The following is a 13,775-nucleotide window of genomic DNA, read 5'->3' as shown; positions in this document are numbered from 1 at the left end:
TTTGGTACAGTGAAATGCCTTTCTTGTTTGCTCTTTCCCGACAATGCAGTAATCAATATCAGTAGTACGACAAAAAAAATAATACATGATGTGACATTGACTACTAATTATGCCTCGCGCAATGATTGTCCTGATTCCTCCATGGCAACGGTTACATCAGTGGCTGACACACACAAAAGTGGCTACATCCACTGTTATAGGCTCCTGTCTGTGATTAAAGCCAGGCTTCAGTATGGGCTACTGCCCCACATTCACACTTTCCGCCAGCCTATTCCAGCCAGCCCATTCCTCCTGCTGTTACTCCTCTGAGAGAGCTAGCTAACTAACTGTAAATGCTACGCTCAGCTCTGGCTGGAGACTATGGCGAGGCTCTGGCAGGCCATATTAGTACATTCACCAAAAGCATCCAAAAGAGCTGGATGTAGTCATCACGTGGAAATTGTTGGCTGAGTATTGAACTAGTATTTTTTCTCCTGTGCAGTATAAATAGGACCTGGGGGTTTTCCTGAGAAGCTAAATGTCCCAAATTATAGATTAGTAAGACTACAAATAGGAAGTGGAGATTTTCCTGGTCAGGTGATGTGGTTAGGAAAAACGGCCATGAAGTATATAGGTCATCTGTATAAAATTCATCAACACAGGCACTAACTCATACCATCTGACACAAGTTCCCCCTGTGTTGGATGAGCTCTGTTGAATCACTTATGTTTATTGTCTCTTTGACTGGTCTGGGATCAGAGTTAAGCTATACCAGGTGAGTCACGCCCCATATATGTTATTGGTAGCCTGGGAAGTTATATGAGTCCCAGGTCAGTTTCAGTAAACAAACAGACAAAAGACAGAGCCAGGTGGGGTGAGTGGGTTAAAACTAATCCTAAAACCAGATGGCTGATCTCTCCTGGTCTTATTAGAGGGATGAGTAATTACTCTGGCTCTAGGTAGGAGTAGGCCACAGACACCGCTCTAGGATCAGCCTCCCCAAATCCTATCTATATCAATGACAGAGAGCATCTAACTGACCTTCAATCAGCGTATATAACAACTTCATCCTTCAATATAGCGACAACTTTTTTGATCAAATATGGGTAGAAGTATCCTTTTAACGTTGTTATGGCTGGGGGCAGTATTGAGTAGCTTGGATGAATAAGGTGCCCAGAGTAAACTGCCTGCAACTCAGGCCCAGTTGCTAATATATGCATAGTATTGGTAGATTTGGATAGAAAACACTCTGAAGTTTCTAAAACTGTTTGAATGATGTCTGTGAGTATAACAGAAGTCATATGGCAAAAAAATACGGGAAGAAATCCAACCAGGAAGTGGGAAATATGAGGTTTATAGTTTTTCTACTGTTTGCCTATCGAATATACAGTGTCTATGGGGTCGAATTGCACTTCCTAAGGCTTCCACTAGATGTCAACAGTCTTTAGAACCTTGTTTGATGCTTCTACTGTGAAGGAGGGGGGAATGAGAAGGGATTGAGTCAGTGGTCTGCTAGAGTGGCATAAGCTGACCACGCTCGTTCACGTGAAAGTTAGCTTGAGTTCCATTGCATTTCTGAAGACAAAGGAATTCTCCGGTTGGAAAATTATTGAAGATTTATGATAAAAACATCCTAAAGATTGATTCTATACATCGTTTGACATGTTTCTACGAACTGTAATATAACTTTTTTGACTTTTCGTCTGAACTAAGCGATCGCGCATTGAGCATTTGGATTACTGGGCTAAACGCGCAAACAAAAAGTAGGTATTTGGATATAAATGGTGGACTTTATCGAACAAATCAAACATTTATTGTGGAACTGGAATTCCTGGGAGTGCATTCTGATGAAGATCATCAAAGGTAAGTGAATATTTATAATGTTATTTCTGACTTCTGTTGACTCCACAACATGGCGGATATCTGTATGGCTTGACTTGTTGTCTGAGCGCTGTACTCAGATTATTGCATGGTGTGCTTTTTCGGTACAGCTTTTTTGAAATCTGACACAGCGGTTGCATTAAGGAGAAGTGTATCTATAATTCCATGAATAATAGTTGTATCTTTTATCAATGTTTATTATGAGTATTTCTGTAAATTGACGTGAATCTCTGCAAAATCAACGGAGGTTTTGGAACTACCGAATGTAACGCGCCAATGTAAACTCAGATTTTTGTATATAAATATTAACTTTATCGAACAAAACATACATGTATTGTGTAACATGAAGTCCTATGAGTGTCATCTGATGAAGATCATCAAAGGTTAGTGATTAATTTGATCTCTATTTCTGCTTTTTGTGACTCCTCTCTTTGGCTGGAAAAATGGCTGTGTTTTTGTGTGACTAGGTGCTGACCTAACATAATCGTTTGGTGTGCTTTCGTCGTAAAGCCTTTTTGAAAACGGACACTGTGGTGGGATTAACAACAAGTTTATATTTAAAATGGTGTAAAATACTTCTATGTTTGAGGAGTTTTAATTATGAGATTTCTGTTGTTTTGAATTTGGCGCCCTGCACTTTCACTGGCTGTTGTCATATCGATCCCGTTAGCCATATAGCCACAGATCTAGGATCAGCTTACCTTCCCCAGATTCTAGCCATAACCATTAGAGGATAAATGCAAAGCTGACCTTGGACCAGTTTTGATTAGATACTAGACAATATGAGACATGGGTCCATCAAAGAGAATTCATTATGACTCAACAGCAACTCTCCATTGAGACATATTCCAGTATTGCAGTGTCCAGGGGAGTTTGGAAACGTGATACATTCAAGAGTGTGAGAAAATATCTTTACCAATAAATGTTGACTAAAAACTCAGTCATTAAAATCGAATGGTTCTGAACCTGGAGGGAGTTTAAGTACATGAAGAAGCACTACACACAGTAATGTTTAGAGCAGCTTTTAGCCAACAAGGTTGTTACTGTTGTGCTGTCTGAATCAAATACCCCTCATTATATAATCTGTTTAATGTTAGTACATTATTCTGTGACGCAGAGCAAAATGAAGAAATAATGATCTTTCTAAAAGTAGGGAAAAGTGTGGTAAATGTAACTCGGGGGGCTGAAATCTACACGACCACCCAGTGTGCTGTTTGTGATGTTGGGGAGTTGTTGTTGTAAGCTGGAGTTGTTGTTGGCTGGCTGTCATGGATGTAAATTAGTTTCTTACGATGAAGGAATGAGTGTGTATGTGTGTGGTTCTGAGGGAGGCCACTTGAGAGTGCCTGTGTGTGTGTGTGTGTGTGTGTGTGTGTGTGTGTGTGTGTGTGTGTGTGTGTGTGTGTGTGTGTGTGTGTGTGTGTGCGTGCGTGCGTGTGTTTGCGTGTGTGTGTCTGCGTGTGTTGACTGTGTGTTCACCTCGACTCTGCTGGCGGTTCACTATGCCCCCCAAGGTCCATCTGCGGTCCAGTCTCTTCAGATGAGCCTTGCGTCTCTTAGTAACTGATGAAGGGATGGACGGAGAAACCAAAGAAAAACAAAGAAGCGTGAACTTAAGAAGCGTATTACAAAATGAAAGAAGGCAAAAAGCCGTTGTTAGTTAGTCGGATGGTGAAAACATTACATGGAAAGCCAGCAAATAAATGGTGTCCATTTTAAGCTATGCATAATAAATCACATGATGTGTAATAGTGTAGTAGCAAATGTTATTTTTGTAGAAAGAATTGATATTCATTGCTGTCATGATAATCACTCCCGTGGTATTTATCGTCTCTGTCGTCAGAGTTCACAAGTCAAGCAGCTAAACTTCTTAAAGGGTGTGTATCTCTGGGGACTGAGTTATACTGACATTATAAAGGACGAGTGGGACCACAGATATCCTGAGGACAGTGACAGCTAGGTCATAAACACAGAGGTGTTCCCTTACGAGAGAGAAACTATCGTCTGTCGTATCGTCTGTCATCAAAAGAACAAGCCCCACATTAAAAGAGGAAGTAGTAATCATAGAAATAGAATGCATAGAAAGGGCGCCTCCATGCATTACTCATTGCCAGGGTTGGAGCTTACAATCCTGTTCTATTCATTCTCTCTCTATGGCAATGATGACATGATGTGTCATAGAAATAGAATGAATAGAAAGGGCGTCTCCATTCATTACAAAATTCCAGGGTTAGAGCTCCCAAGCCTGTTCTATTCATTCTATTGATATGGCACAGATGACATGATGTATGGTACAGTATCATCCAATCTAGTGTCTGGAATACTGAAATCTGTTGGTCTTCAAGGTTCTCACCAAGACTGTATTCTAGAAGGCCAATCCCCGTACATAACGTCTTGTGTGTCTGGGACTTTTTAAATGGTCAAGAGACATGCTGCATCTTTGTGGCATAGCATCATACTAGCCCCTAGCGCACTGTACACATGGTTAGCAACTGTACAGGAGAAAATAGATCAGGGTAAATATTCATGTTAGCCTACCGTAACAGCTTGCTACGTCCTCTGGTAAACTGTTCTGTTCCAGTCCCCCTTTATAAGCAGGGACCACTCGTGCAACACCACTGACTCACGGTAAAGTAAAACAGCCCTTTATGATACTGTCCAACTCGTTGCTGTCTGGTGATGCCTCGTCAGTATCCTCCCTTCCTTAATGCATTCCCTAGCGGGACATAAACCAGACTTTCAGAATGGAGGAACGAGCGATGAGGAGGGAGGACCGAATGAAATGACTGTCATCTCTCCCTTCATGGTGGAGGGAAGAGGAGGAGGGAGAAACGGAGGAGTGAGGAGAGGAGGACAGAATCAAATGACTCTCATCTCTCTCTCCCATTGACCTCATAATTGAAATATCCGATTGGAGACAGCCACAAAGGCAGACGTTATTTCGGGATAATTCCAATAGACCAGACCTACCAGGCCCTGTCGTTCCTCCTCAGTGAGCTAGCTACAGTCTGCTATTGGTTTATATGACAGCAGACTGGGGCTTAATGAGTATGAGGGGGAGGGTAGGGGAGACAGGATAGCTACCTGAGATATGAGATAAGCAGTGGTGTGTGAAAACTGAGTCGGCAGGCTCTATGATAGAGGAGTGTTTTGTAGGATGGGATGTATGTATGTATGTGTGTCTGCATTTCCTCTCTGTGTGTGCCTGTCTCAGATCCCTAGGTATTTCCAGGCTCCAGCTACATTACCTTATTTTTCCTTAAAGGCTATCACAGACTTTCAATACCAGCGCTCTCTCTCTCTCTCTCTCTCTCTCTCTCTCTCTCTCTCTCTCTCTCTCTCTGTGGAGTGACTGCAGTCTACATTAAGTGGAGCTGGGGGCCACGGCAGCTGCAGAGGACCTGTCATCACATGCTGGGATGTGGCGTGCCAGTTTACAGTGTAACAGTGCCATGGGCCAGCGCGAGGATCATAAAGCAATGTGTCTTAATGAGGGACAGGGAGAGAGCCTTACATACCTTGGTGGCAGTCTCTGACACACAAAGCATTACGGCATAATGACTACACTATACCAGGTAGTTTCCGTGGGTTACTAAAACTGATGGAAAACAGAGGTAATATGACTTTAACGGTGGGGGAGTGCATGTATGTGTGTATGTCTGTGTGTGTGTGTATGTCTGTGTGTGCATGTCTGTGTGTATGTCTGTGTGTGTTTATGTCTGTGTGTGTGTATGTCTGTGTGTGCATGTCTGTGTGTATGTCTGTGTGTGTTTATGTCTGTGTGTGTGTATGTCTGTGTGTGCATGTCTGCCTGCCTGGGTGTAACACACAACTAAGGCGCTACAGTGTCATCCCAAAGCACCAAAAGGGAAGGGAGCTTGTTCTCTAGTGATGATATGTGCCCTCCAAACAATCAGACTAAACATTATTGCAAGAAAAAATAGAGATCATGACAAAACGAGACTCCTTCGGGAAACAGACACTGGGTTCGTTACAGTGTCTGTTTCCTGCTCTGACTCTGGTCCTCAATGTTCCCGCTGTCCAAGCACAATTAGTTGTCATACCTAAGGCCTTAGTAACGATGGTAGTGATATTTAGCAGGGAGAATGGCCGGCGTGTGTGTGTTACCTTCTCCTGTCCTGACGGTGCTAAGTTCCAGGTCGTCTCTAGTGCCGTTCTGTGAGTCCAGGTATGTGGCCGGCACCCAACCCTGCTCCTCGGCTGTACTGACGAACCACCAACCTACAACAAAGAGACACACACACATTAGTTTGTGCAGAGCCACATGGAGACACACACACATTCTTTAAACACTATGACACAGAAAGAAAATAGACAGACACACACACACAAACACCAGCCATTCTCCCTGCTAAATATCACTACCATCGTTACCAAGGCCTTAGGCATGACACCTAATAGTTGGGCTTGGACTCCAAACACACTTACACATGTTGATTTACATTCAATAATGGAAACATGTCATCGTTCTAGTTCCTTCATCCGCAGCAGTTTGCGAAGGATATAAATTACAATAACTGTTCTACATTCCCAAAGAACTCCAGAATTGATTGGGTGTTAGTGTTTGTCTTGGCCCAGGATTTCATTTATATCTGCTACATGGAGAGGAGTGAAGTGATGTAACCAGGGAACTTTTCACCTGCTTGGAAAGCTGCTATCATTACAAAACCACCCGTTTCAGAGTAGCAGTACTGATCATGGATCAGTTTTCCATTTTAAATCATAATGATTGAGATTATATGGACACGGAGAACCTGATCCTAGATCAGCACTCTAGGGTTAGGTTCACGTTTGAGTGACAGGGAGAGAGCCCATATGTGCCCAGAGTTCAGAGGACACTAAGGCTCAAGGAGGTAGAAATCAGATGCCCATACTGAGTTCTAACCTGAAACCATCAAGGGGATTAAATAAGAGCTGACCCAGTATCAGTGCAATGGTTAAGGATTGACTTGAACTCAGTCTCAACAACACAAAAATCCTAGTCTAGTACTTCGAGAGGTGTTTGTGGGACAATACATATTTTTGATTCGAATTGACTCACCTCTACCTAGACCTGATTGAATGCAAAAACACATGTCGAATTGGGAACCAAACCAAACCGAAACTCACGAAACGGGAGAGGAAAAGAAGCCATCGATCCCTCCCTGACAGTTAGCATGTGTCTTTGTGTTTTAGTTCTGCAGCGGTAGCACGAATCCAGATTCTCCGACCGTCTATTCGAAGCTCGGAGGCTCCCCAAGCATTTCATCCGTAACATTTGGGTTCAAAGTGGACTATTCAAGAGTCGTAAATAGTAGGGAAGCTGCCTTTCAGTGAACCTCGAAGATACAGGATAATTTACGACTTTCTGCAGCCTATAACGCACCCAGACGTACGCCACATGCTAACACACACAGGCTCACTACTGACGGATGCACATATGTACACATTCACAATAACTCACACGCTCTGACAGTATGAAAGAGAAGAGAGTGAGGCAACGAGCACAACCATTTTTTTCTCTCCAACAGAGTCCAACAATCAGCTCTTGACTGCATTAACAGTCATATGGCGAGGTCCTATATTTGGGTTTGATACCACATAGTGCGCGCACAAACACACACGCACACACACACGCACGCACACACACGCACACACAGGCTTGAGTAAATCAAGTCCTCACACGCCCCATTTTATGTCCCTGCAAGACACGCCAAGTCACATTGGGAAATGAGACCTATTTGACCCACATGGAAAATATGTCTGTGTACAACAGTTTCTTCATCGGAAAAAAAGAACGTTGGTCATTGGTAGGGTTGCGAAATTCCAGTAACTTCCCAAACATTCCTTGGTTTTCCGTAAATCCAGGTTGGAAGTCACTCATAACACAAGACTACTATAGCGTATACTATGTTTGAAGCTCTGAATGGTCCACCACAGTGTTTGAGGCTTCAACCCATAGGCATTGTCTAAAAGGCATTGAAGGTCCCACTGTAGACATGACAGCAGAGTCTGGGGTCTGACAGCGCACAGCACAGTGAGTTTGGAAACCTGTCAGAATCGGTTGGCTTCACAAAATGCTAATAACGCTATGCAAATGATGCTATGCTAATGTTTAGCCTAGCGAAAACGCTAACGTTGGACTGACTGTAGAAGCATAGGTTTTCCTCAGTGCTAACTGCCAACGTGAATTTGACATTGTGACATTGATGCTATGCTAATTCATTATTATGCTGATGTAGGCTAGCTAGATCCTAGACTGAAAATATGTTTTGATGAATGGCACTCAACACATATAGCAGTGAGATGAGAGGTAGCACGTTAGGGCCCTCCTTTCTTTTTTAAAGTCCTACAGTCAATGTGTGAAACATGCTCCCTCGTTAAAAATTGCCAATACCATACGAAACACATTCACTTTTATTGTGCCAACTCAATGGAAGTTGCCCATAGTTTTAGCAAATAGACTTTATAGATCAGGTTATACCGCAACTGTTCAAAAGGAAATAATCCACAACCCATCCACCTTTATGGAATTCGGCCACAGTTCAGCAAAGAGACAATTCAGGAACCATTTTCTACAAAAGGTCACCTGACTTGACAGGCAGAGGATATACAGTCTCATAAATCCCTATGTGACAGGGTCCTGGTGAGCGGCAGCCATTATCATCTGCATGTGTGAGCTGCTACGGCGGTGTATCACTGCAAACTCTCCTTCCAGACTCATATCAAACATCTCCAATCGAAAATCAAATCAAGAGTCGGCTTTCTATTCCGCAACAAAGCCTCCTTCACTCACGCCGCCAAGCTTACCCTAGTAAAACTGACTATCCTACCGATCCTCGACTTCGGCGATGTCATCTACAAAATGGCTTCCAACACTCTACTCAGCAAACTGGATGCAGTCTATCACAGTGCCATTCGCTTTGTCACTAAAGCACCTTATACCACCCACCACTGCGACTTGTATGCTCTAGTCGGCTGGCCCTCGCTACATATTCGTCGCCAGACCCACTGGCTCCAGGTCATCTACAAGTCCATGCTAGGTAAAGCTCCGCCTTATCTCAGTTCACTGGTCACAATGGCAACACCCATCCGTAGCACGCGCTCCAGCAGGTGTATCTCATTGATCATCCCTAAAACACCTCATTCGGCCGCCTTTCGTTCCAGTACTCTGCTGCCTGTGACTGGAACGAATTGCAAAAATCGCTGAAGTTGGAGACTTTTATCTCCCTCACCAACTTCAAACATCTGCTATCTGAGCAGCTAACCGATCGCTGCACCTGTACATAGTCTATTGGTAAATAGCCCACCCATTTTCACCTACCTCATCCCCATACTGTTTTTATTTATTTACTTTTCTGCTCTTTTGCACACCAATATCTCTACCTGTACATGACCATCTGATCATTTATCACTCCAGTGTTAATCTGCAAAATTGTAATTATTCGCCTACCTCATGCCTTTTGCACACATTGTATATAGACTCCCCCCCTTTTTTTCCTTTTTTTTCTACTGTGTTATTGACTTGTTAATTGTTTACTCCATGTGTAACTCTGTGTTGTCTGTTCACACTGCTATGCTTTATCTTGGCCAGGTCGCAGTTGCAAATGAGAACTTGTTCTCAACTAGCCTACCTGGTTAAATAAAGGTGAAATAAAAAATAAATAAATAAATCACTGCCTACCTAGAAGGGGCAAATAGAAATAGGTCATGGCTGTGTGTGTGTCTGCCAGCCTCTCCCAGTCTGACAGACACCACAGGGCTTTGACAAGGCCCAGCTCCCCTATACATTCAGCTCCCAGGCTGACAGACACCACAAGGCTTTGACAAGGCCCAGCTCCCCTATACATTCATCTCCCCAGGCTGACAGACACCACATGGCTTTGACAAGGCCCAGTTCCCCTATACATTCAGCTCCCAGGCTGGCAGACACCACAAGGCTTTGACAAGGCCCAGCTCCCCTATACATTCAGCTCCCAGGCTGGCAGACACCACAAGGCATTGACAAGGCCCAGTTCGCCTATAAATGCAGTTCTGGAGAAAGTCAGATGTGGTAAAAGAGCAGAGAAATTAGAAACAGAAAGGCTGCTGGATCTCATCACACATAGGCAGTTACCAGAGTGGAGAGAGACTGTGGAGGAAGAGAGAGAGAGAGAGAGAGAGAGAGAGAGACCAGAGAGAGAAAGCGAGGGAACGTTCTCATATGTTCCAACCAATTACTGTCCATGTGTCAACATTTTCCAGGAAACTCACTCTGTCCAACTGCAATATGGACAGAAGCTGGTTCTTTCTCTTCTCTCTTCGCTCTCTCTTTCAGGACAGTTGTTAGTAGGAAGTTAGTTGGCGTTCTCTTTCTGGACGTGCCGTTGAGCCTCCAGACAGACAGAATATAAACGCTGTTTTCTCAGAGAAGAGAGAAGACATCCCCCTTGCAGAAGAGTCAGGGTCAGGGTTTGCCCATTCACACAGTGGAAGCCAATTGGCTTGGCGGCTCAATTAGGCTCCTAGAGATGTATCATGGGATCGAGCTGTTTACGTGGCATGGTCGGATGTTGACCATGTCTGTTGTGTCTTTTCTGTTTGTTGGCGGGGTTTGTTGTGTTTTGTGTGTGAAAGAATTTGAGAAAACGTTTCACATAGCCTGGGGTGTTCGAGCGGTCGACGCGGCTGCCTCTGGATAACAAGTACTAACGCAGCGAGCGTGGGTTCAAATCTGACCCACCACTTTAGCAATTGCTCTCCTCCTATAAACTTATTTCTATCTATCCTGTCCAATAAACAAAGAAAACATGTTTATTTTCTGGAGTGGGACGGCCACACCACCTAAACGATGAGTTAATCATAAAATGCTACCAGAGCTGTCATTGGAGGCATACATGTCTTGTTTGATTACAGTGGCTAACATGACCATATTACCTCAACTATGAATGTAATAAGCATTGCTGACGGTCAGTTATTTTAAATGCCTATATGTTCTAAGATAGCTATATGTCTTGCTTCACTGTACTGCACGTGTATGGAATACAGTGCCTTGCGAAAGTATTCGGCCCCCTTGAACTTTGCGACCTTTTGCCACATTTCAGGCTTCAAACATAAAGATATAAAACTGTATTTTTTTGTGAAGAATCAACAACAAGTGGGACACAATCATGAAGTGGAACGACATTTATTGGATATTTCAAACTTTTTTAACAAATCAAAAACTGAAAAATTGGGCGTGCAAAATTATTCAGCCCCTTTACTTTCAGTGCAGCAAACTCTCTCCAGAAGTTCAGTGAGGATCTCTGAATGATCCAATGTTGACCTAAATGACTAATGATGATAAATACAATCCACCTGTGTGTAATCAAGTCTCCGTATAAATGCACCTGCACTGTGATAGTCTCAGAGGTCCGTTAAAAGCGCAGAGAGCATCATGAAGAACAAGGAACACACCAGGCAGGTCCGAGATACTGTTGTGAAGAAGTTTAAAGCGGTTTGGATACAAAAGATTTCCCAAGCTTTAAACATCCCAAGGAGCACTGTGCAAGCGATAATATTGAAATGGAAGGAGTATCAGACCACTGCAAATCTACCAAGACCTGGCCGTCCCTCTAAACTTTCAGCTCATACAAGGGAAGACTGATCAGAGATGCAGCCAAGAGGCCCATAATCACTCTGGATGAACTGCAGAGATCTACAGCTGAGGTGGGAGACTCTGTCCATAGGACAACAATCAGTCGTATATTGCACAAATCTGGCCTTTATGGAAGAGTGGCAAGAAGAAAGCCATTTCTTAAAGATATCCATAAAAGTGTCGTTTAAAGTTTGCCACAAGCCACCTGGGAGACACACCAAACATGTGCAAGAAGGTGCTCTGGTCAGATGAAACCAAATTGAACTTTTTGGCAACAATGCAAAACGTTATGTTTGGCGTAAAAGCAACACAGCTCATCACCCTGAACACACCATCCCCACTGTCAAACATGGTGGTGGCAGCATCATGGTTTGGGCCTGCTTTTCTTCAGCAGGGACAGGGAAGATGGTTAAAATTGATGGGAAGATGGATGGAGCCAAATACAGGACCATTCTGGAAGAAAACCTGATGGAGTCTGCAAAAGACCTGAGACTGGGATGGAGATTTGTCTTCCAACAAGACAATGATCCAAAACATAAAGCAAAATCTACAATGGAATGGTTCAAAAATAAACATATCCAGGTGTTAGAATGGCCAAGTCAAAGTCCAGACCTGAATCCAATCGAGAATCTGTGGAAAGAACTGAAAACTGCTGTTCACAAATGCTCTCCATCCAACCTCACTAAGCTCGAGCTGTTTTGCAAGGAGGAATGGGAAAAAATGTTAGTCTCTCGATGTGGAAAACTGATAGAGACATACCCCAAGCGACTTACAGCTGTAATCGCAGCAAAAGGTGGCGCTACAAAGTATTAACTTAAGGGGGCTGAATAATTTTGCACGCCCAATTTTTCAGTTTTTGATTTGTTAAAAAAGTTTGAAATATCCAATAAATGTCGTTCCACTTCATGATTGTGTCCCACTTGTTGTTGATTCTTCACAAAAAAATACAGTTTTATATCTTTATGTTTGAAGCCTGAAATGTGGCAAAAGGTCGCAAAGTTCAAGGGGGCCGAATACTTTCGCAAGGCACTGTACATTACAGTGCAGGTGGACTAGAGAGAGACTGAAGGGGAAATCTGGGATTCAAACAGCATCAAATAAGACCATGTTTTCCTCGAAAGGTTATGAATCTTAGAACATGGAAAATGTGGGAAAACAAGTGTCATTCTCCAGCAGGGGTGAGACGCGGGCAGGGGGGGGGGCAGTAAGGGGGGTTGGGGGCAGATGTAATAATGAAACAAGCTAAAAAAACAAGACATATAAAAGGCGGGTCGTCTAATCAACTGCATATTGACCACCTTCTGAACAGGCAGTAGAGTAGAAAGTAAAAGGGGATGGGCTGTTGTTTCAACAGGTTTCAGTCATCATGGCAGTGTTATTGGTTGTGTGTGTGTGTGTGTGTGTGTGTGTGTGTGTGTGTGTGTGTGTGTGTGTGTGTGTGTGTGTGTGTCCACTGGGCACTTCCCCATCCAAAACCACCACAGAACCTTTCCTTTCACTTTCTTTATTTGGCCTGATGGAAACCGTGCTTAGGCTGAGTTCACTCGACCTCAAACAACGCAGTAAAAAGGCATTTAGAGGAATACGATTGCTCATTTCCTGTCTAAGTACGATCCGTTTATTGTACAGGTGCCGTGTCAAAACTAAATCAGACCACTTTTTAGGCCGCCTTTGACTTTAATAAACACTAGATTCTGGGTCCGGGTTGTTTCCTGACAGAAATGACCCAGGTTGCTCTACTTAATCGGATTCATGATGTGGAACTAAAGATAACTATCTTAAAAGGTCAAAGAGTGAGAGCTGCAAAACCTTCTTAACAATGACAGTACTCATGCTGGTTTAACCCAGACAGTAATAAGTAGTCTAATTGCAGTTCCACTGTGTTGTGCTTTGATAGAACATAGGTTGGGTTTAGCAGAGTGGAGTGCTTTCTTCCGCTTTCCCTCTCTCTCGCTCTCTCCATCTCCCCGTTTGCTAAGTGAGAATAAGGTCACATGGGAAACAAATGCTATAGTCATTGTGCAGAACATACTCATCATTGGCTGGTAAACACCTAGCAGGAAGAGAAAGATGGAGATAGAGAGAGTGGGTGACAGAGAGAGAGAGAGAGAGAGAGAGAGAGAGAGAGAGAGAGAGAGAGAGAGGAGAGAGAGACAGAGGGCGATAATTTAAAAAGAGAGAGAGAGAGTGAGAGAGAGACAGAGTGAGAGTGAGAGAGAGACAGAGAGAGAGAGACAGAGGGTGATCATTTAAAAAGAGAGAGAGGGAGAGAGAGAGACAGAGAGAGCGAGAGAGAGGG

General features: G+C 43.5%; 1 protein-coding gene across 4 annotated transcripts in view; it reads right to left on the bottom strand.

Moving 5' to 3' along the window:
* Positions 1 to 13,775, bottom strand: part of LOC115103693 (SH3 and PX domain-containing protein 2A-like) — a 141,654-nt gene that overhangs the window by 22,106 nt on the left and 105,773 nt on the right. For all 4 annotated transcript variants that reach the window (XM_029624562.2, XM_029624565.2, XM_029624563.2 and 1 more), the window contains 2 exons: positions 5,989 to 6,102; positions 3,340 to 3,423 (listed from right to left, as the gene is read on the bottom strand). In XM_029624562.2, coding sequence (XP_029480422.1) covers positions 3,340 to 3,423; positions 5,989 to 6,102 — 198 coding nt within the window. The remainder of the gene's footprint in view (positions 1 to 3,339; positions 3,424 to 5,988; positions 6,103 to 13,775) is intronic.

The sequence above is a fragment of the Oncorhynchus nerka genome, linkage group LG21 (assembly GCF_034236695.1).
Source record: "Oncorhynchus nerka isolate Pitt River linkage group LG21, Oner_Uvic_2.0, whole genome shotgun sequence".
In the NCBI taxonomy this organism is placed as follows: domain Eukaryota; kingdom Metazoa; phylum Chordata; class Actinopteri; order Salmoniformes; family Salmonidae; genus Oncorhynchus; species Oncorhynchus nerka.
The sequence above is the reverse complement of the archived record's forward strand: the minus strand, read 5'-3'. Positions and strand labels throughout refer to the sequence as shown.